Source organism: Leptinotarsa decemlineata, unplaced genomic scaffold, assembly GCF_025532065.1.
Source record: "Leptinotarsa decemlineata unplaced genomic scaffold, Ldec_3_MD MMD2_tig00000008_RagTag_RagTag, whole genome shotgun sequence".
NCBI lineage: Eukaryota > Metazoa > Arthropoda > Insecta > Coleoptera > Chrysomelidae > Leptinotarsa > Leptinotarsa decemlineata.
The window spans coordinates 2,079,617-2,104,079 of record NW_027412537.1 but is presented as its reverse complement, the minus strand read 5'-3'; the positions used below and the strand labels follow the sequence as shown (position 1 = coordinate 2,104,079).

The 24,463-nt window shown below is 32.8% G+C and overlaps 2 protein-coding genes across 3 annotated transcripts in view; one reads left to right on the top strand and one right to left on the bottom strand.

Annotated features, from left to right (window-relative positions):
* Positions 1 to 452: 452 nt before the first annotated feature.
* LOC111512452 (SEC14-like protein 2) overlaps positions 453 to 24,463 on the bottom strand; it is a 66,788-nt gene continuing 42,777 nt past the window's right edge. The window contains exons 2-10 of one of the 2 annotated variants that reach the window (XM_074170850.1): positions 18,982 to 19,051; positions 12,305 to 12,348; positions 9,856 to 9,976; positions 9,550 to 9,741; positions 8,314 to 8,394; positions 8,052 to 8,251; positions 6,703 to 6,857; positions 3,850 to 4,001; positions 453 to 772 (exon numbers count right to left, since the gene is read on the bottom strand). In XM_074170850.1, the coding sequence (XP_074026951.1) occupies positions 558 to 772; positions 3,850 to 4,001; positions 6,703 to 6,857; positions 8,052 to 8,251; positions 8,314 to 8,394; positions 9,550 to 9,741; positions 9,856 to 9,976; positions 12,305 to 12,348; positions 18,982 to 19,051 (1,230 nt within the window). In that variant the 3' untranslated portion in view covers positions 453 to 557. Of the gene's footprint in view, positions 773 to 3,849; positions 4,002 to 5,874; positions 6,191 to 6,702; positions 6,858 to 8,051; positions 8,252 to 8,313; positions 8,395 to 9,549; positions 9,742 to 9,855; positions 9,977 to 12,304; positions 12,349 to 18,981; positions 19,052 to 24,463 lie in introns of those variants that run through there. The other variant, XM_074170851.1, reaches the window with a different exon arrangement.
* The window catches only part of gudu (Armadillo repeat-containing protein gudu), a 36,907-nt gene continuing 36,207 nt past the window's right edge, over positions 23,764 to 24,463 (top strand). Inside the window, exon 1 of the mRNA XM_074170849.1 lies at positions 23,764 to 23,933. Coding sequence (XP_074026950.1) covers positions 23,821 to 23,933 — 113 coding nt within the window. The 5' untranslated portion in view covers positions 23,764 to 23,820. The remainder of the gene's footprint in view (positions 23,934 to 24,463) is intronic.

Below are 24,463 nucleotides of genomic sequence, written 5' to 3'. Positions count from 1 at the left end.
GTTCTTTCCAGCTAAGTTACCTGATCATCAGAATACCTTTTGAATTCCACCACTATAAATATGACAAAAAAATTCTAAACATGTACTATTCGTGTTTAAGATCATGGCAGATCATGAATTAAAAAAGCCAGTTCTTCATATGTAAAAAAGTTATAGACTAGACAGAAGTTTCAAAATAACGTTGTAAAAGTCGGATTATTCCATTTTATTCTAATAAAAATTTCCATATCGAAAATATTTCACCACGTTTTCAGAGGTTTATTATACACACTTTAACAAGATCAGGAAGAACACATGAATATTCTTATCTCGACTGATATCACCTTCCACATAAGAAACAAAGACAAACTCCACTTGATATACGAAAATATTCTCTCAATTTTATTGATCAACAATGAAGTATTTTGATTGATCGAAAAATATAGGTTATATTTCGAAAAAGCTCACAATGGTGATAGATCATATTCTTTTATTGAGCAAAAATATGTGTGAAAAATAAAATCTGAAAAAGATTAGCCACTTCAATAAGGAAAAACGAGATAAAGAAAATCCATTTCTCATTCTCGAGGAATTGATGATTCTGAAGCCTCTGGTACTTTATTATTAGGAGTGGTTGAGGAGGTCGCCGCTAGATCTCTATTCGAATTCAGATCTTTTAGTTCTTCATCCGTAGGTATAATATTCATTTTATCCAACGGCTGCGTGACGAAAATACAATACTGCAGTTTTTTACTTCTGAGTAAACTGTAAGTGTTGTCAAAAGTGACGGTATCTGAAAAAAAAAAAATTTGAAACGATTATAAGAAATCAATAATAGCCGGAACAGATTAGAGTAGGTTTGATCTATTTCAATGAGGCAGTTGTAAAGTGCGGTAGTCTGTATAAAGGATGACCGGTGCTTGGACGTACTTTCTGTGAAATATTCTTGCAAGTTGATAAGTGAGAGTCTTACATCTCAATTTACAAATTTCGGGGCCATATTCAGATAAACGGTACTATTAAAAACAATATTTCCGTACCAGAACAGCAATACTGTCCATGCACATCTGAACGAACCTTTCCGTACTTAATGAGGATTAATTGTATAACTTATTTTAATTGTAATTGTAGCTAATGTTAATTACTACTTGGAATAATACTTTATTTTCTACCTGGAATTATTAGGTAAGAGAGTAAACAACGCATTTTTCAATTTTTAAACTTACGAAAGCATCTAAAAACTGGTTGTCATGTATCGGTCTTGAAAGTTTTATATATTCCTCACTCATAACAAGGGTTATGAAAAATCCCGGGTCTAAGAAAGAAAACGCGTTTGTTTTTGTTCAAAATTGGCTTCATCCATCAATATAATCTAAATTAAGAGACACACAATCATTCCAGCGACGCTCCAACATTTCAGTACCATTTTTGTAGAATGATTTACCTTTTGCCTCGAAATAAGCCTCAGTTTCAGTGATAACCTCTTCATATGAACAAAATTTGTCACCGGTGAGCATTAATTGAGGTTTGCGAACAGCCAGTAGTCGTTCGGAGCCAAATCTGGCGTATACGGTGGATGTGGGAGCAATTCGAAGTTCAGTTCATATAGTTTTGCCATTGTTTTGATCGAATTGTGACACTGCGTTGTTTTGAAACAAAATGTTTTTCTTTGCCATATGCGGCCGTTTCTTTGCAATTTCAGCCTTCAAACTCTCCAATAACGCTATATAATATTCACTGTTGATGGTATTTCCTTTGTCAAGATAATCGATGAATACACCACGTAAATCCAAAAATAGAGAGACCATAACCTTTTCAGTCGATTGTTATGCTTTCGGGCGCTTTGGACGAGGTTCACCAATTGCTCTCCAGTGAGATGGTGATCGTTTTGATTACGGACTGAAGTGATGGATCCATGTTTCATCCATTGTCACATATTGTTTTTGGTCAACAGTGAGCTCGTGTGGCACCCACTTTGAACAGAGTCAAATGTTCATGCAATATAAAAAATGAAATCTTGAGTCTTCGTCTTTTCCAAATAGTCGAAGACACACTCTGGTAATTTTCGTTTCTGTTGAAAGTTTTTCAAATGTAATCAATATCAAGAGTGACAATATTTCACCAACAATTTCGTGCAGTTCTCTGGATATGAATACAAATTTTTTTTTCGAAGTAACTATGTCGGGAAGGCATATATTCCGTCACGATAATATACGAGAAGTTCGAAATCATAGCTTAGGAATTGCATTTTGTACGGGTTGGTATTTAGAAGTTTTCAAAACACTAGAAGTTATAATTTGTCTGGTAAATTCGTGGACACCCGGTATCAGGAAAAATACGAATATTTCGAAATTATATTTTTGTCTTTTTTTTACGCGGGAACTCATGGCCACCCTCAATTTACACAATATGTGAAAATTGATAATTTGTTGAGCATGCAAGAAAAAGGTGGAAAAAAGTGACTGTGTTTTTTTAATTATGCTATATCAAAGGAACCAGTGAATGATATGAATAGACCGGGTTTGAAGATGCGTCAAACACAGTACGCACAAATGTGCATACAACCCATTTTCGTTTCCACGTCAGTTACTGTATTTTAGCATGAATCAGTCCAACTGTACTACTACAATTTTAATAGAGAAATTTGGTTCTCTTCGATATTCCTTCGAGTTTCGGTAAATTTGGTAATATAATAACTATCAGATGAATTACTGTTTTTTAATATAAACCTTTACGTATTCTATCTAATTCTTTGCTTTTGCACAACCAAAACGATCCTTTTTTGGATGTGATGAAAACTATGTACACGAGACGCACTTCCCTGAGGTGGTGGTCAGCGGCTGGTGTGATTCATTATAACTTTCTGTAACCGGGCCAAATCATCACAGCAGATGCCTATTGTGATGAAATTAATCAAATTTTCCGATAATTGCGTCAGCAGTAGCCGGCACTGGTCAACAGAAGGGGTCCAATTCAGCTCCGCGATAACGCCCGTCCAAAAATCACCATCCGAATATTAAACGAATTGAGCATCGGAATTTTGCCCCACCCACCATACTCTCCAGATCTCTCGCCAGTTGGCTACTATCTCTCACCGGTAGAATTTTCGCCAATCAGGACTAGGCAAAAACGGCCTTCGTCGACTTCACCGAATTGTGAGCACACAATTTTCATGCTGACGAAATTATTCGATATGTGTTACGTTGGCGAAAGTGCACTGATTCAAATGGCGCTTATTTTGATTAAATTGAATAAGTATTCACTGAGATATTACAGTTACATAATAAAGGATTAAACGTTTGAAACAACATAATACACATATATCTATGAAATCATCAAATTTGAATAGCAATGGGAAACTTTCAAATGAAGAAAAGTCGACGAATACCAATGGAAACTCTCAGAGGAAAATTAAAGATTATTTTTTTTAGTCCATTTCTGAAATAAATATTACTAAAACATAGTAAATGAAAAGAGTATCAATATAAAACTCGATTCACAATAATTTCTTCTAATCCTAAACTGAACCAAGGGTTTTGGATCACTTTTCAACTTTTTGGATAATTCTAATGATGATTTACTCAAGTGTTTCAACAATTCGTTCATGTTATTCTAACAAATCCCGAAAAAGAGAGTTATCATTCAAAACCCTCCTCGGGCCAGTTACAGATTAGAAGCTGCATATATATAATTAAAAGAAGAAGATTATTCAGTTGCGTTAAACAACGAATACTTTTGTTAATTCCTTATGTACGTGTACGTGTATGTTGAATAGTTTTTCAGGGAATGAAAAATTTTCATCCGTGTTCCCTCAATGTTTCTTCTTTTAAAGCTGAAGCAGGTATATTCGATTTCTAGCAGAAAACTCACATGTTGCTGGTGCCTGACACGCTATTGCACCACTTTCATCCATTTGATGTGATGCTACCCGCCTGTGTCGCACTACAGGGCTCTCCACTCCATGCTCATCCTTCAAAGTTACACCAAATTTTATGTCGTGTCCATCTGTTTTGAACTCCCACCTGAAAAAATTACTGTTGTTCTCCAGATAATAGATAATTCGCGATGAAAGCGTCAAAAAAGTGACTTGTTCTACAGATAGTGAAGGTGAATTAAGTGATAATCGATATTAATATGATGTGGTGAACAAAAAGTGAATTTCCCTCGAACAGTAGGCAAGTATGAAAATTTGATAATATTGAGACTCTTCAAAACTGAGTAAAAAAACGATGATGTATCGCATTGTATTGTATCGTTTTTATTGTCCCAAGAAACATTGAATGTTCATGAAATTGAGATTAAAAGCTGATTTAAAAGCAGAAGGAAAGAATTCAATTCTATTTAGAAATTCAGTAAATTTTCCAAACTGTTGATTCTATCAATTTTGAAGCATTCAAAAAGATTGAGTTTCAAATCTTCCTCTGTCATATTCGTGGTTTTCACATTCAAGAACCTACGCCTATGTTATTTTATTCTTTGGGACAAGTTTCTCCCCGTTTGCCCAATATAAAATTTTGGCAAGAACCACAAGCCAACTTATATAAGTCCTGATCTATTCGACACTGAAGTTTTGTCTTAATTGTTTTTAATAAATTTGCTTGAATTATCATCTGCTCTGTTAACCCCTCCGAAATCTGTCATTTTCAAAAAAAGAGCGATGTTATTGTCCTATGACATCATTATCGTTTCTTGAACTGGTATAGACTTGGTAAATGGCTTGTTTTCGTAGTTTTTTGGAAAGAATGGAGTCAGTAATATCTACCTTCTAAAGGTTATTGACAGCAATTTGTTTGATGAAGCCCAGTATCTACCCTCTGAAAATGACTTTCTGAATAGTGGAACAGCCAATGTGAAGCATACTATTAAGTGCTTCTACTTTATGCTGATAGGGATGTGTCGAGGAATTGTATATGAGAATGTCCGTATGAGATGGTTTGCGAAAAATGTCAAAATCATGTTTTTTATTAATTTCAGTAATAGTTTAGTCTAGAAAATTCATTAAATTGTTTACCTCCATTTCAGTGGTGAATTTAATTGATGGATCAATGCCTACCTGTGGCAGTGAAATATACTAAGATATTTACTCATCTGTACCTGTATGAGAAACTATTAATCAACTGATTATTATGAATTTCATTTACAGGGTCATCCATTCAGCCCTTCGGTGCATGAATGAAACTTTTCAATGAATTGAAAATAATTTTGAGATATAACAGTAGATCTAGAATCCATAAATTAGTTGAAGTTTTCGTGACCGAGAGTTTCATTCGGGTTTGAAGGCCTTCGTAGTTCGGAACTGCATACTAACGTTTCGTCAGCACGAGTGGCTGGCTTCTTCAGAGGCTTACTCATCTTGATGATTTACCGATGACTAAGGATTTCTATAAATTTGTATAAAGGCAACCTACGAACTGCATCCTAACGTTTCGTCAGCACGAGTGTCTGGCTTCTTCAGAGGTTTATTCATTTTGATGATTCACCGATAACTGGTGATATACAAATACAACCTACGAACTAGAAATCATCAGTCATCGGTGAATCATCAAGATAAATAAACCTCTGAAGAAGCCAGCCACTTGTGCTGACGAAACGTTAAGATGCAGTTCGTAGGTTGTATTTGTATAAATAGAAATCATCAGTCATCGGTGAATCATCAAGATGTATAAACCTCTGAAGAAGCCAGCCACTCGTGCTGGCGAAACGTTAGAATGTCACTCGTGCTGGCGAAACGTTAGGATGCCATTCGACGGTCTTCAAACCCGAATGAAGATAGTAACACTGGAGATCTAGAATTTTCTGTTTTACTACAAGATCAACATGGTTTTTTTCTAAGAGACGCTCAACAAGCTCAATTGTTTCAATCGGCGAAATACTGGGAAATTAAATCTAACGATATTAATTTAACTTTAATGAAGAGTTATCCACTAATTGATATGTATTATTCATAGTGAATCGCGGTTTGAATTCAGTGTGAGTTTTAATTGTTTGCATAGGCATTTCTGAGATTTTTACAGATGGAGCCGTTGTAAATGACACCACAAGTCAAATTCGAACATTGGTTTCATGCAATTCATTAAGCCGTGGGTTCATAATCACCGCCTTGCGTTCATCAATTCCATTCATTACCAGCTTTATTGTCTTAAGAGTTTCCTTCACCTCTTTCTCTATTCCTATAGAGTTGTAGGATAATACCTCGGAATAGTGTAGGTGTCTGAAATAATAAAATCTAGAGTTTTACTAACGTATTTTTTGTTTTTCGCAGTAAAAGATGTTCATCAAGGATCGGCTAATTCCATCATATGAATAAAACTCATATATTGCACTAGAATTATAAAATCAACATTTATGTCGTTTCGTTTCCAGAAAACTCAATTGCATTATAATACCTGTATCAGGCAGCTAGCTACAAGACAAACATGACATTGGATCTTCTATTTTGTCTTTAGATGATTCGCTGACTCGGATAGATTGGTTTATCAAACATGAACTTTTGTCGCAATGAATGGTTGTAGTTTTTTTGTAGAAAAAGTAACAAAACATTTAAACTCGTTAACTTGACGATGGTAATGAATTATTAAAGATTACCGTTCAAAATAGCTGATAGATATAGCATGTATATCCTCAAAAGGCCCGATCAAATTGATAACCTTTCCTCCTGCGAATATATTCTTGAATATATACATATTATGCAGTTCATTTAAAATGATTTGATTTTATAATTACCTGAGGAAACATCCTTCTTCGGCCACAATGAAATGTAAACATAATTTTTCACCTTTCTTTATCACAGCACTTTTGAATTCTCTATTTTGTTCCTTTTCAGGTGCCTCCAAGTTTCTCAAATAACATGATGTAGGAACTTTACCACCTTGTTTGACCTTAAAAATGACGCATATTTTCATTTCTATCATTTATGGAATTCAACAGACTGACATAAAAAAAAATGAGATTTCACAAAAAAAGGGGCTATTGATACTAAAACTATAAAGAGAAATAAAAAAAATATTGTTGAAGAAATGGAAATTTTCAACGGTAAATCTTCATTCATTACACTCTATTGGCAAATGAAAATTTGTTTTTTCAATAGTGAATATTTCAAAATCAAATAAGGTAGGTGCTACCTACCGAACCACTTTAACAAAAATAATACATGTATTAATAACTCAGAAAATTAGTTATTTTCGTGGTAGATATTTTGATAACTTGTGATTGCCATCTTGAGAAATTTTTCATTATTATGAACTATCAAATATTGAAATGATGAGAAATTGAATATATTAAATTTTTGTGCCGCTATTCATGATGGATATCAAAAAGCTTTAAGGCACAGCATTCATCGCGCGGGGCCCTTTTGAACGAAAAACAAAAGAACTAGAGATACTCGTAGTTGCAGTAGTCGATATTATTGATTCAAATTCTTTTCTCTTTTATAAACATTTTTTTTTACTTTCTGATCAAATCAAAAGTCGGAAAAACGTATTATCAACTTTTCGTAATGTTAAACAGCACGAGAAATTTTCCATAATTTGTACTTTATACTACTGTACTTGTTATAGCAAAGTCTAATCCAGTAGACCACAGTTATAAAAAGTTCTATAGGTGTTCAAATCTCATCTGAAATCGACCGTAAAAAGCCACATTCAAGAAAGCATAAAAAGTGATTACCGAATTCAGTATTCAACTTCAATACATGCATTGAAATAAACGGATACCATTTTGGGCCCTGTCAAAAATTAGTTTCAGTATTTCCTTTCCTTTTTCCAATCCATAAACTGGGATCTATTAAAATGCGACACTAAAGTGTGATTATAACTTAGTTTGGTTAAACCATTTAGAAATTTTGAAGTAAAAATAATTATGGTACCATCATTGATAATGGTTGTGATGGTAAAGAAATTTAGCAACGACAGAAAATGTAGGTCATATTCAGCAGTTTGTACCTAATCATACCCCTGATGATTTTTGGTAAGGTCAAAATTTAAATTCAATATCTACTTAAATGTAACCTTGACTTCATTCACAGTTATGAAATATTTATACGAAAAATATTGAGAAACCATAAGAAATATTACTATTGTCGTGTATCGTGGATTTCCATCGGGGTCACATAAACTTCCTCCATAGTGTTTCGGTATATTTTCCGGGGTGATATTTTTCAGTATCGCGGCTTTCCATTTTTGTGGATTGCTTTTGAATATTTGAATTTTTCCCAATGTATAGTCATTCAAAAATTTCTTCACTACACCAAACGCTATGGCGAATACTCTTGGAGCTGAAAATTAAATAATAGTTCAAGATACCGATTCTTATTAAATCTCATGAGAAACAACATACCATTTATAATAAAACAAGCTTTTAGAATTTCGGGGTAATTTGCTTCATACATTTGAATCAGTGAAATCACCATTTCAGCAGCTGAAAATTATTTGTTCATTATAATATCGGAATCAGGTTATGGAATATGTGATGGCTTTTTATGATGCTATTGCTATTGCCAAATCGATACAAATTATGTCACACTTAGCCTAATAAAGATTCAATAATAAGTGAAAAATTATATATATATATATATATATATATATATATATATATATATATATATATATATATACACTTTAGTACGCCTGTGTGTTTATAATTGTTTGAAATTTCAGTAAAAATCAAATAGTAAGTCACACTCGAAAAAATGAATTTTCAGTTCATGTACAACCGGTTTTTTTGTTGGATCTGTTATAATAGTTTTTTTTTTCGGTGTTCTCCCAACTTTTTTGTTAATTTTCACCAATTTGTTCTTCGTACGTTTACCTTACTCAAATAATAGTTATTTATGTATCTAGGACGTAAAATAGGCTTTTATGGACGCCTAGCTCCATAAAAGCAAATTACGCCTGAAACAAATACCTACAACATTTTATTCACGACCGGTATATTTGATGTGATGTAGATAGATATATCTAGAACATATCATATCGGAAATAGAATAAATCATGAAGTGATGGATCACTTTTTGTGACCACAGATTAGTGACTTTGAAGTGGATTCAAGCGACGAAGAAAGTGTTAATTTGTCTTTTACTAGGTACATTGTGGTGAGGTTGAAGTATCAAAGTTTATAACGTTCTTGAATGAACATGCATAAACTTAAATAATTTTCTAAATTTGACGAATAAGTTAGTCAATAATATTGCAAATCTGGAACAACTTTCAACCCATTTAATGTTTTCTTCACTATAATTTTTTTTTGGGTGCTGAGCAGGTATTCATTTGATAATTTAGTCCTTCAATTGACTGAATATAAATTTTTATTTGAATTGAAGGGGTTATATTTTTTAGGAGTGATTAATTTTTGGGAAAAAAATTTTTTGGCTTTCTACTACTCCATCTTGATACAAAAAAAAGAAGGATGAGCCAAAAATTTTCTTTCCCAAATAAATTTTTATATATAGTAATTACTTCCAAACGGTTTCACAATTCGTTATCATCGGTACGTATATACGTTAAACTTCCTGTCGATTTTGGTGTTAATTATTAGAACTGTTATACTTTGAAATTCACTGAGTTATTTCTATACCTGGTCTCCAAGCATATTGGCGCAAATTGAAGCCCTCCATATCGAAAATGACCACTACTTGATTTTCACCGGTTTTCGCAGCCATATCTAAGTTCTTTTCCAGTATACTAATGGTCATTTTGATCAAATCTTGCCTTGTAGCCGAGTGTAAAAGTCCAACAACGTCGAAACCCACGAAAGGAACACAAATAACTGCAAAAAATAACAGGTAAGTGGATTCATTGGAACAAACTACACATCTGGTATTCTGATATTTCTCTATTAGTAACGAATTCAGCAAGATGCCCAAATTTTTCATATACTGACCTGGAGCACCATCCTTATCAAATCCAGTGGTGCCACTCGGGTGATAAAGGGTGATGACATCTGGAGGTTTCCATTCTTTCAATGCTCCATCAACTTCCCACTGTTGCCTCCATTTCATGGACTGAAAAATTAAATAATTTATATTTATTCGATATTACCGTTACAAAGGAAAACCTTCGTAACTTTCAGTATGTTTGAAAATTCTCTGAAGACTAGTAATTCATTAGACAATACATGTTATTATAACTCTCAAGTTGGGAAACCTTTATTAAATTAGTGTAGATTTCTCCTCCCCCAGAAAAGACACAATTTTAAATTGCGCGGATGACATGTAAAATGAAAATTGATTGCAAACATGTGGAATATTCTCAATTTACACAATCTGAAAAAAATGAAAATTGTAAGGGAGAACTTTACAGACGTGTAGAGATTTTAGTTCACCTCGATAAATTACTACGTAAATTCAAAGTATTTTTCACGAAAACAAATTTCCTATTTATCATATTATTTGTCGTATTTGAAGTATATTAGCAGTCTTTTCTTCGCTGATTCTCTTCATTTTTGTACTTCCTCGACAGATATCAGAGAAGTTTTGGAATGTGAAATATGTCGATGTTGTTGATTAACTTCTGAAACATTCGATATAGAACAGGTGTTCTCTTATATTAGTCTCTTGCTAGACAGTCGATAAAAACTTTGATTTTCTCTATAAAAATGACTTTCGATAAATATGTGTGGAACAAGTTCCAACAAGAACTCCATCAATAGTTAGTGAAATCAACCAAAAATTCAATTACTGTAGAAGCATGACATTGTATTGAATTCAAATAATAATTGTATCATTTGGTATCAGCTATTCGAAAAACAAAAAAGTACGGAGTACAGCTACCTCAAGAACTCAAAGAATATGATGAGGTTCTTTGTATTGAATTGTATAGGATCTGCATTATAAATCATGTTCCGTTAAACAAATTGTTTCCTCGAATAATCTTAAGGAACATTTCATTCAGGTCAGTCTCAACTCCTACACTGTAGGTTAATGTTGTAAGATTGTTTGTCGTCCGTTTCAACCTAGTTCGAGGAATGATACTCTGAAGGAATTCGATTTTCAATTATCGGAAATCATCTACTTTTATGTTGATGAAATACACTACTTTGCACTGACGAGTGGCCAAACAGCCCGAAACCGGTCTGCAAGTGTGTTCCAATAAATGAAAATGTATTGCGACAGTTCGCATATGCAGGAATAACTTCAGTAAAAAATCCTGCACTGAAACCTGTCGGATATCAACACCCTTCGTGGTATTAGCTAGGGGAGTAGTTTTTTCTGACAGGTATCAGTCTATTAACGTACAGTATAGCGAGTTGAGACTGGCTGAAACTGTTTCAGTTGATACGTTTCAGAAATTGATATTGACAATTTTGCCAAATTGAGCATTGAAAAGTAAAAGCGCAGGTATCGAACATTTTGTATCAATCGACGAGAAGATCGACTTTTGAAGCATTTTCTTGCTTTTAACATACATTTTTATTTGAGAACGGCGACTTTTTGAAAATGCTGGGTCCTGGCAAAAATTTGATAATTTCGAACACACTTGTGGGTTACTTGACGAATCATCAATAACAGCACTGCTTACGAAATTCATAGGGTCCCGAACTGTTTGAGGATCTTATACGTAGGTGAATGTATAAGGTCGTAGTGATTTCTCTGGATTGTGAACTTTTGACAGACCATATTTAGGTACTGTCGGATAAAATACTTGCAAACTTCTGTCCAAAGTCGGGGTTATCAAGTTGTTATACTTCTTGATTGTAATTTTCACTTCTGAAACCATCTTAGGCAGTGGGTCCTTCGGAATCTTAATAAAATTATCAATTCTATCGTAATAATAATATTTGTCCAGGAATACAATCTTATTGCCTTTGTTTACTCCCAAATAGAAAACCTCTTCTTTTTCAATATCTTGATAACGTTTCATCCATTATTTGGAAATTGTCAATAATTTGTTTCTTAACTTTACCAGCAACCTGTTTTTGGAAAGCACTATCAACACATGCTAAAACATCTTCCAAGATTATTTTCAGAAGGCCAGATCTCAAACTTTTGTTCAGAAGATTGAATTTTTTTCTATCGAAGGATTATTCGAGAGATTTTCTAAAATGTTGTTTTTTCAGTTTTTTATAAAATGACAATGTCTCAATGCACCTTGATAATAAATATTCATGTCTGCAAATTATCTCATTGTTCCATCTCTTCTAACTGAGAGTTGGAATAATGACAGCTGATATGAGAGAAGTGTTAAAAAAAATTGATTATGATCAATCAATAATCAATATATTTATTATGAATAACAGGATGATATCAATGATTTAAAACGATGTCATATTCATCACTCTGAGATCATGAAACATTCAATATATCTTCCAAATGAACCTTAAAAACCCTTACCTGTCTCAACATTTTCTCCGCAGCTTCTAGGTTCCAATTTCTGGCTGGAATAATAGGAAACTTGTTATTTTTCAATAAAATAAATCGCGAGATTGATTTTATAATTAAGATCATGTTATGACTACATGAATAAGTGAAATGCTTACAGACCAAATACCTAATCAAAATGCAATAATAATACTTGATGCAAGAGCAATAACGTGCTTTCTAATATTGCAAATTATACCATACATTCCGTTTATGGTACAATTAAGGAATCGAATCATAATAATCGTCAACGGAGTGTTAACCAATTCAATTAATAGTAATTACACAAGAAGTAAACCAACGACATATTTTGGTTGCCGGTCCAGTCAAACATTGGGTATGTTATTTTATCAGGCAGAAAATACGTGATATCAAAGGCAATTAACTCTTAAGAAAGAATCATAAAAACTTAGTACCATAAAATACTTGAAATTGAAAGTATAAAAATTACAATAAAATCACGATTGGCAGATATTATTACCTTTTTGACATAAATATTCAGATTGGTATCATTTCTTTCAATGCTGAATCCGCTATCGCAATGATTTAATTAGTTATTGACTCATCTTATCATTCATTAAAGCAGCCAGTTATAATGTATTAGCAAATACTGATGAACGAGCAATTTTGAGGAAGGTTCGAAATCGTTTGTCTCTTGATCAATTTCAAATTCAAATATTGAGAAATTATTGAACAATAATGGGAGATTAAAGATCACAACCCAAATCATCACGATAAAGTTGTGATTAAGGACGCAGAAGTGAAGAAATTGTCAGTTTCGTTTGTTGTACTATCCAGCATGGTAAAGATCACAGTGATCCGAGGCCATGCTAGGTACAGGACCTATTGGTGGGCTGGCAAAGACAAATATAAAGACTTCTATCAATTCCTGGATGTAAGCCAATTCGCTTAATCTGTAGAACAAGATTTCAGGAATAAAGCAGGCAAAGAAGTTCACAAAGAAACCCCCGTTCAGATTCACGAAAGATCAGCTAAACCACAACTGCAAGGTTGTAAGGGTAGTAGAAGGTCTCCTAACTGGGGGTTGTCGACTTATAAAACATAAGAGCATTATGGGCCAATTCGCTTAATCTGTAGAACAAGCTTTCAGGAATAAAGCAGGCAAAGAAGTTCACAAAGAAACCCCCGTCCAGATTCATGGAAGATCAGCTAAACCACAACTGCAAGGTTGTAATGGTAGTGGAAGGTCTCCTAACTGGGGTTGTCGACATATAAAACATAAGAGCATTATGGGCCAATTCGCTTAATCTGTAGAACAAGCTTTCAGGAATAAAGCAGGCAAAGAAGTTCACAAAGAAACCCCCGTCCAGATTCACGGAAGATCAGCTAAACCACAACTGCAAGGTTGTAAGGGTAGTGGAAGGTCTCCTAACTGGGGTTGTCGACATATAAAACATAAGAGCATTATGGGCCAATTCGCTTAATCTGTAGAACAAGCTTTCAGGAATAAAGCAGGCAAAGAAGTTCACAAAGAAACCTCCGTCCAGATTCACGGAAGATCAGCTAAACCACAACTGCAAGGTTGTAAGGGTAGTGGAAGGTCTCCTAACTGGGGGTTGTCGACTTATAAAACATAAGAGCATTATGGGCCTGGCGGAAGAAACTCTATACAGGTTCTATATGGGAGATGTGGGAATAAGGAACACACTTGTAGACCGGTTTTGGGCTGTTTGGCCACTCGTCATGGCAAGGTAGTGTATATCACCAACATAAAATGGGTGTTTGAAGGTGGTTGACAATGTTTCGTGGTGTAATTCATCAGTTCGGACTTCCATTGTCTAATATAATATAAATTGATTTGAAATCCCTGAAACAAATTAAAAAAATTCACCGAAAAATAATAATTTCATTAAACGAAAAACTGAAATTTCAAAGAAATAACATGTAAGCAACAACAAAAAAAAATAAAAAACTCAAAAAAATTTGAAAAGTTAATACGATCTAATATTCATTACTACACCAAAGGTTCCAAACAGTGCATCATAAGTACAAGCTGAAAATTAAAAAAATTAAAAAATATTATTAACAAGAAATCAAACTAAATAATAAAAGATTCCAAACCAAGTTACGTCACGACGTTTCGATTGTTAGTATCCACAATCGTCTTCGGGTGTATTAACTTTTCGATTTTTTATTATTTTTTTGATTGTTGCTTGCATGCTATTTCTTTGTAATTTCAGTTTTTTGTTTAATAAAATTGTTATTTTTTGGTTAATCTTTTTAATTTGTTTCAGGGATTTCAAATCAATTTATATTATATTAGGCAATAAAAGTCCGAACTGATGAAATACATACAGTCGGTGCTTTCCGATAACTGAAAATCGAATTCCTTCAGAGTAGCATTCCTGGAACTAAGCTGAAGCGGATAACAAACGACAGGTTTGTCATCGCCCTCTCTGCCTGTGAAGGAGGCATATCCGAAATTTTCCCAATTTCTCGTATAAGAGAAAAAACTTCTCACATATAGTCAGTGGGCATACACCGGGAAAAATGATTGAAATTTACCTCGGAATTTTCATTTCGAACGAAGAAAATTACTTCAGTTTTATTGAAAATATACTTTCTCTATTGAATAATTCACATCCCCGAGCGTAATTTCAGTAGGCAATGTACTTTTCATTGAGAATTAAATATTCATCTAATTTATGTGTGAAATCATAACGTATTATTTCATGTGAAGAGAAGAACTACCTCGACGATGGGTATTCCCCCTTAGTGAAATGTAAATTTTCGCCATCTCTTTATCGAATGTAAAATTACGCTTGTATTTGTGAGTGATTATTGTATTGTTCATTCTTGTCTACAGAAGCGCATCGGTTTGTCTGACGTGTGCATTAGAATATTTTTGTTGTTGGTGAAAATAAGTAAAGAAGGTGAGTACATTTCTTGTAAAATTTCAATAACTAGTCCAATAAACAGATGAATTCATTGAGTTTTCTCGTTATGCATTATAGAGTGTTTTTTTATTACAAGTATATCCTAACCTCACATCGCGAAGTATTTCATACTGTATGGAATAGTACAACATATTTTAACTGATTTTCAAATAATTACAGAACATATATTTGAAAATGTTTGTGATAATTACTGAATGGTATTGAGAAAAAGAGATATACTCGATAGCAGTGGCGTGAATCGTCAGTGACGCCGTATGCACTATCCATTTTAAAAATGAATTTCGATGAGGAATAAAGTTTCGTATTGGTGGTTGCAAATATCGGACAATGTTAAATCGTAATTTCATTCACTTAAAAAATATCTGAACGTTTTATTCGTATCTCTCATAATTTTGGAAAAATTTGAGGATTTGTGATTCTTATTATTGAACTTGAGAACATTTTTGCGATGGAAGGCAAGTTGAAATTGAAGGAATCGAGAAACACTTTAGGACCTTTTTGTTTCTGTTGAAGAGGTGATCAAAACACTTCATACCATATCATTATAGCTACATTTGCTATATTTCAGAAAATGTTGGAAAACATTTGGAAAAATCAAATTTTTATTATTCCAAATAATTCAAATATTATTATTCAAATTATTTTATTCCAAAATTTTATTTTATTTAAACGGTTGAATATGTATCAAAATTTTTTGAGAAATATTAATATTGAATTCAAACTAGTAGTAGTTTTTCTCTAGGAATGTGTTTTCGTCAACTTACTGTGTTTTTAGATTTCTAAACCTATTCATTTGATGATATTTCATTTCTCTTTTAGGATAATACCACCATGAGCAAGAAAGAAAATGTGATAATTTGAAGAATGGTTTTTTATTTTGTACTGTTATTTGACTTTTTTGAAAATGAAAAAAAAATGTTTTGTAGAATTTCATTTCAAGAATGTATATGAACTTATTTTGTATATACATATTTTTTTTAATATATCAATGTGTAATATGTCTTGGGCATTCAATTATCTAAATTATGAGGAAAAATGGTCACTTAAAAGTCAAGAGTCAACATCCGATTGAGGTATATATAGGTATATAAAGTGTATTCAAAACTATTCTGAATACGGATCTTCTTACAACGGAATATCCCAAGGTAATATAACCCGTAAATGAAAAATTACAATGTAAAATTTTATCAGACTAAAGAATTCCACTGTGAAATTATATAAGAGTGTAAAATTCTACTGTAAAATTCTGTGAAGAGTGTAATATCTCTATATAAATTTATACGCAAATTTACCCTATAAAGTTTTATTTCAACACAAAAGTACACTCAAAATGAAAAATTACACTGAAAAATTCCACACTTGTCTTCGGGGTAGAATTACAAAATAATATTCCGCATGGAATGTGAGATCACACACGAAAGTAATTTCTCGCTAATATGGGCGGTAATTAAATTGCCACCGGTACCGGTGGAAAAATTTTTACCAGTGTACTCCCTACTGTCCCTACTGTCCCTACAGTCCCCACAGTCTTCAAATATGCTCCATTAACTATATGTATAAAGTAAATTTATTTAAAACACTTTCCCCACACCAGAACAGAAATGCAGTTTCTTGACACGCTACTTTTTTTACCCAACTCATCAATACTTCACCCTAATAGAGAGCTTATATGAACTGCATTCAATTTTTTTCTTCATAAGACCTGTTAAAGATATAAATGTAACGTATTGAAATGAAGTTTCCCATAGGTACAATGAGAGGAGGGGACTAACTTAAAACTTTCAAGTTTATCCCGACCTAGTAGAACTTGGTCTCTAAATCGTTAAGTATTCATTATAGGGACTATTCAAAACATTTTTCATTTTAGGATTTATTCTAACGTAATGCTGTGATGATACTAAAGATCGCGATATATCCTACGGACCTCTACCCAATATCATTTTTTCCTACTAAAGATAATGGAGACATTGTAAAACAATTCCTTTGGGGGTGTTTTGCTTTTGTAAACCCACGAGTTGACAAATTATCGTTATTCGTGAAAAAATTGAACGTACTCGTATTTCATAATTTCATAAGAAAATCACTTTGTCAATGGAGTCTTTGATGTAATTATACTTCGTCCATGGTTCCAAAATCTCTCAGTTCATCGAAGAGAAAATATTATTGGAAAACGTAGAATATCTATCATCAGAAAAATATGTTCGGTGATGATAATGTAACCATATGTACCTTGTCATGAAAAAATAATCATTTCTTCAAAATTTGATCGTTTTGGCATTCTGATCTGGAATTGTATAATACAATATAGCAGATGTTCCGTCTCACAATTATTGAAATATGTTGAAAATTTCAACCGGAGTTCCTGAATAATCGATTATAGGTTTGTTCTGATTCTGAAATGTTCGGTCTCGGTGAGTCAGGCGCAACTGCTATTGTTCAGAACTATTCTTGTTTTTTTAATCAGTAAGGTATTTGTCCTCAACGTTAAGCAAAAAATGTGGAAACTCTCAAAGAAAGGAAGGAAAAAATAACTACAATAAAAACTTCTTACAAAAATATGTAGCGCATACATAGAAGTTTCTTTTAGACATAAACTGGAAGACAAAACGCTTGAAAAAGCTATTGTATAGCGAAATACGTGTCGCGGTTTTTGTAAAATACTTCATAGTGAAAATTATACCATAAACTGTATTAATGAGCTTTTTGACGAGAAAGTTGAATTGCACGATTGTGCAAAATCCTTACAACTACAATTACACAAATTACTAGAAATATTCGTGATGAAATTGAAACAGATATCATTCAATGTCACTTACATAGAACACTATCATCATTATCAATGGTGTACTTCGAATTTTCGAAACACGAAACTTGTTTTATCACCTTTCGCAAATTAGATAAGATTCAGTTCTTATGGTAATTGAACTATGAAGTCAAGAAAGTTTCTCATCATGACGTATAATATTGCATATCTTCATTATTCATTCGTTTTTTATAAAACATATGTTTAGGGCTAGAATTTCCTTGAATTGAAATGAAAGGAGTGATATTTAGAAATTTTTTGCATATCGTATATTGAGCGGTTGGTGTTCCTCCTTATCCATTTACGTCTCATCAAGGAAAACGTAAACATTTGAAATCTTGATATGTGTGTGGGAAAATTTTTGTTTGAGTATTGGAAAATGAGCCAATCATAAAATTCAATTAAAAGCCTAGGAGTCTAGGTAACGCTGTAATTCGGGTATTACTACCCCTAACAGGATCTTCTGTAACGAAAATTGGTTATTTAGAAAGGTATTCAAACTCCTTTCTGAAATATTTTGAAACGATGCGAAAAGAAAAAAACCTCCACAGATTTCGAATTACCACATATGTTGGAAAAATTTTACACTCTATTAAATATACAATTTCATTAATATTTGAATGCAAATGCCAAATGCGGCTATGAGAATCATAAAGTCGACAAAATTTCAAGCGCATAAAAAGTGGGTGGAAAAATAAATAGTTGAAATCTAGTGACTTTACTCGATTTGGTCTATTTCTTCTTTTGTTCTGCTCAAATTTGTTCTGCGGGTGGTGAAATCACAGTTTAGTTCAACAAATAATTTCGCACTGTCCTGAACTATCAGGTATTAGTCTATCACGTATCCTGTTGTACGCAGTTCAAAAACATTCTTGGGTGCAGGAACCAGAACAATCCTTATGTGTATATAAATTGAAAATTTCACTCACCTCTCAACCATCGCAGAAGGAAATGATCATCATGGTGTGCTTGAAGTACATCTGCTACTGTCCTACGAAACTGAAAACAAAAAGCATACCTGTTATTTATAATAAATTCTTAAAAAAAATTGATCAACACGGCTGTTGAGCTGAAATTGTGAGTATAAATGATTTTTGCGACAAATCAAGCAATCAATCAATCTACTTCATTGATTCAAAAATGAAAAACTAGCTAACAAGACAATTGCAATGAATGTTTGGAGAAAAAACATAAACATACTTGAAATTAGAAACTTCATATGGGTGAAATGGGTTGATGAATCAACTAGTTTGACAAACAAGTAAATTTTTTTTATACTTACTATCTCAAGATTTTACAAAAATGTAATGTCTTGTTACATCAGCATGTCAAATGTTGATGAAAAGATACTACTACAAATAAAATCAAATATTTGTGTATAACACAATGAAACAATGATGTTTAGCAAATGGTTTATTGAATAAATTCAATTGTATACACTTTGAGTAAGTTTAGTCATAAATGTGTCGTTATAGTTGGTAACTAACGAACTGATTCTTGGAATTAGCATAAAAATATTCATTTGTCAAGGAAGATTTCTGAATTCAAAAAAATCACCTCATGATGGATTCTATTTTTCCCATAAGATTGAATTAAGATCTATCTCAGTAGTTACGATTGAAATTATTCAGCAAACTTTTTTCAAAATATGTACTTTTCGCCTAAGTGAGCCCAATGATATTTAATAACATAACATATTAATTCAACTCGTAAGCCTAGTTTTCATCAATTCAATCAGTTCCACAATCGATTATCACAATTATTGGTGCACTTTTTTTATGTAAATTCCTTGATTATTTCCTCCTTTTGGAATTGAATAATCAAGTTATGCAATTTAAACTTTTTTGTAGCGCAGTGAAAGTGGTCCATAATTCAAACGTGGCGCATCCATTACATTCACATTTATCTCTGTAGGATTGCAAACGGTACCTGTTATATGAGAAATAAAGCAGGATAACCACCGAATGCATAACGCAAAATGAACTTTCACTGAACATTCATAAGCATAATAATAATTGTTCATTTTCTCTGTTAGAAAGTTAACATGTAAGGTAGATTCTATCATCTCAGTTTTCAGTCATCTCTAAATGGTATAATTCTGAAATTCTCCCTGAATCAAAGCTGTTTCACATTCGTTTATGATGGGTAGAATTAAGGAGAACCGTCTCATATGGCAGGAAGCTTGAAAGTGTTCAACTTTCAACAGTAAATAACAGTTCAAAAATCCTCCAGAATGGCGCTAGCATAAGCCCCGGGTGTGATATGAATTGAGCAGTTGAGTATGCTGAGTTAGGAAATTTAATGACAAGAGTAGTTAGTGACAGTGTAATATACAAGACCTCACATGTTTACGTAGCTCAAACTAATATTGTCAATATATCCTAAAATTATTGCTATGGTAAAACGTGGAGACATCGATTGTGAATTTTCTTATGAGCTTTAAATAATACTATTTGTGATTTTGTAGTACTCACTGTAATAATACATTGTAATAAATTGTAAGCAATATTTTCTTCATTAATTATTAACATGAACTTTTACATCTATTTAAGAACTGACATTTATGAAATTTACTTTTATTATTTTGCTTTTTAAGAACTTTTATTCTCTATTTTCTATATATATATATATATATATATATATATATATATATATATATATATATATATATATATATACCGGGTGTCCCACATTTTATGTGATAGGCAATATCTGGTTTGTTGAAGGAGATACACAAAAATGTTTCATACAAAAGTTTTAGGAGTTCATGAGAGCTATATTTTGATATAATTTTTAAATATACAGGGTGTTTGGTGTAGGTGCTACAGACCAAAATTCCATTTTTTTAAATAAAACGCCCTGTATATCATTACATATTCAGATGCTACGTTAAATTCTGATATCATTTCATGTTTGGTTTTTGAAATTCGGTTACGGCGTTGTTGAGTTATTGCTTAAAATGAAAAGTCTTGAGAACGACTATTATTTTTAAAAATATCTCATACAATTATTCTCTCTGCATCAGATCACATGAAAATTAGTCAAAATTTTGGGTGTTCGAAGTAATGGTTTCAATTTTAAGTTGTGGAATTCAGTCAGGAATCATTTTGAATATGAAACAATTGCGAAATTGAAAGAGGTGTATTCGAAAACAAATCTTTAATTAATAACAATGTAAATAATATAACTTGATAAATCATAATCATCATCATCATCAATATCACTGCACGCTAGTCGAATTTTCATTTTCAGATCATCCAAATTCAAAGGGGGAGTAGTGAAAACAATATCTTTTAAATAACCCCATAGGAAAAAATCAAGCGGTGATAAATCTGGGGAACGAGCCGGCCACCGAATTGGACCCTTATTATCAATCCATCTATTTGGGTACGTTCTATCCAGATATTCAGTAACAACCTGTGAATTGTGAGGAGGAGCTCCATCTTGTTGCCACCAAATTCCTTGTCGTTCTGCTATGGGAATATCTTCCATCAACTGGATCAAATCATTTTCTAGAAAATGTAAATAAGTTTTTTTGAAACTTTATATTTAAGGAAAAGTGCAATAACTCAACAACGCCGTAACCGAATTTCAAAAACCACACATGAAATGATATCAGAATTTAACGTAGCATCTGAATATGTAATGATATACAGGGCATTCTATTTTAAAAAATGGAATTTTGGTCTGTAGCACCTACACCAAACACTCTGTATATTTCAAAATTATATCAAAATATAGCTCTCATGAATTCCTAAAACTTTTGTATGAAACATTTTTGTGTATCTTCTTCAACAAACCAGATATTGCCTGTCACATAAAATGTGGGACACTCTATATATATATATATATATATATATATATATATATATATATATATATATACCATCATTTGAGGTGAACTGGTATGATGAAATAAAGTTACATAAATCATTCATAGAAATGATGAATAATAACGGGGCGAAATTGGCTTTGAATCTCACTTGATATTGTTGACGTCGACGCACTGATACCTGTTTTGAAGATAAGACCCTAGCAGAGCATATTAACTCAATTTTTGAATGAGCATAGAGTGGAAAACATAGTCGAAAGCCTTGGTCAACTCACATAGGGTAAGTGAAGTATGTTTACCCTGATCGAGACCCTCGACTACGTTCGTCACAACTTGGTAAGCAGCTTGAGTAGTGGATCTATTTTTACGAAAACCGTATTGGGATTCGCTAAAATAGAAGTGAAAGAATACAACCGATTTTTAAGATAATCTTTATTATCTTTCCAAAAATTGGAATAATGCTAATAGGGCGGTGGTTAACAGCTGAGCTTCTACATTCTGCAGCCCTTTTTGAACAAGGGTATAAACCTGGATATTTGAAAAATATCAGGAAATATTCAAGTTGAAAACATTTGATTTATTATCGATGTTAAAGGCACTACGAGTATATTAGCCACCGATTTTATCATCTGACTATTTAAGTCATGTTTATCACCAGAATTTGAGAAAGGTCCACAAGGTGGGGAAAACGTTTTAAAATGATTCAATTCGTCTTTTATCGTTTTTTCAGCCATATTACAGGAAATTTCAATTTGGGGAGGTTTACGTTTGACTACATTTCTCATTTGCTATTTTTTTTTGTTTTTGCATATTGATTTTTTTTTCTTTTTTAGTAATTTGTAGGCTTTAAAATACTGAGGGTTTTGGGATACGTCTGCTTCTGATTATGAAACTTCGGTTTTTATTTTATTCTTATTTTGAAAAGTGCGCCATAACGGGACGGAAGTTCTATCGTCCATTTTTATTTATCTATACCAGTGGTTCCCAAACTATGGGTCGCGACCGTCTAGTGGGTCGCAGGAGCAATTTGGGTAGGTCGCGGAGACAAATTAAAAAACTTAATACTTTTGAATTGTTTTTCCCATTTTTGATGAAGGCTAGGGGAGAGTATCCAGTTTTTTCGAACATAGCCTTGAAAGAACTGATGAGGTTTTCAACCACATAATTGTGTGAGAGGGCATTCTCCACTTTGGTAAATTTAAAAAATAAATATAGAAATAGGCTTTGTGTGGAGAATGAACCTCGTTTAAAGTTTTCAACTTTGAACCCAGATATAGAATCTCTTGTAAATCGTAAGCACCAGCTCCACAAGTCACATCAATTACATAAGTATCATTTTTTTATTTTTTGTATTTGTTTAGTTTTAAGATTCTGAATGGAAAATATTTTTTTGTGCTGTATTTTATCTCCAATTATATCATCTTTATCGTGTTAGGAATCACACATTAAAAGGTAACACCTCGTTAGTCCTTGCCTCGCACAAGTTTCTCAACTTCTGAGGGTTGTCGTTCGTATGGGGGCATCAGCTGATTAACGGAAAAACATATTTTAAAACAGATTTGTTTTAATCATTTTCTTCTGGAGGTGTATTCCTCAATAGTGACTTTTCACGATAATAATAATAAAAATATTATTAGTTATAATATAATCACTTAATATTATATAACATGTGGGTCGCGAAAAATGAAGGTGGGTCCCCAGGAAAAAAAGTTTGGGAAACGCTGATCTATACTATCCTTATAACTTTCCGCGCCTTTTTTAAACTTATACTGTTGCTACTATAGCGCCACCCTTATTTATCACATTTTAACGGACACCTCTTCACACACAGAAACGGTTCTCCTTACCTCTACCCTACATACTTTCGTTGTAGGAAATCAAGGTTTCGATGATGAAATGTCTGTCAGTGTCAACGATTTGACTTGATTATTTTACAATGAGTTTATTGAGAGTGTCTTCTGGCGATCGTAACGGAGAAAATCTAAAATGTGGACTGAGAGAAGTAATCGTTGAAGAACATACTGACAGTGAAGATTCTTCAGAAGGAAGGTAAGTGGCAATGCAACTTCAGAATGAAAAGAGTAACAACGAGCACCTAAAATAAGAGGTCCCAACTCCAAAACTATTGAAACAAAAATGTTTGTCATTACAATTACTACGACAAAACCTAGGAAAGCCGATTGGAGTTTATTTCAATTTCATATAGGTCTTATTATATTATATAATGGCCATTAGCCTCGCCTTCTGGGTAGATTAAGTTGATACCTTCTCGAACCACCTAGAAGGCAGTGCCATCAGCCAAGTAATGTAGCAAAATCAATCCACCATCAGTTGGAATGGTGTCCAACTAATGAAGCTTCTGTGTGGCGAAACGCATTTCAAATAAAATCAATATTGTGAAAATTGTATGATTATCAATATGGATAGAAATACTATATTTTTTATTTTATTTACTTGAATGAGATTTGTTGATAACGATCCAGAAAATGTTTTTCAACTCTCCTCTTGTGAAACCTTGAGGGGCAGACCCCATTAACAAATGTCAGTGTCTACCTAGTCTTTTTTAAATGGCTAAATAT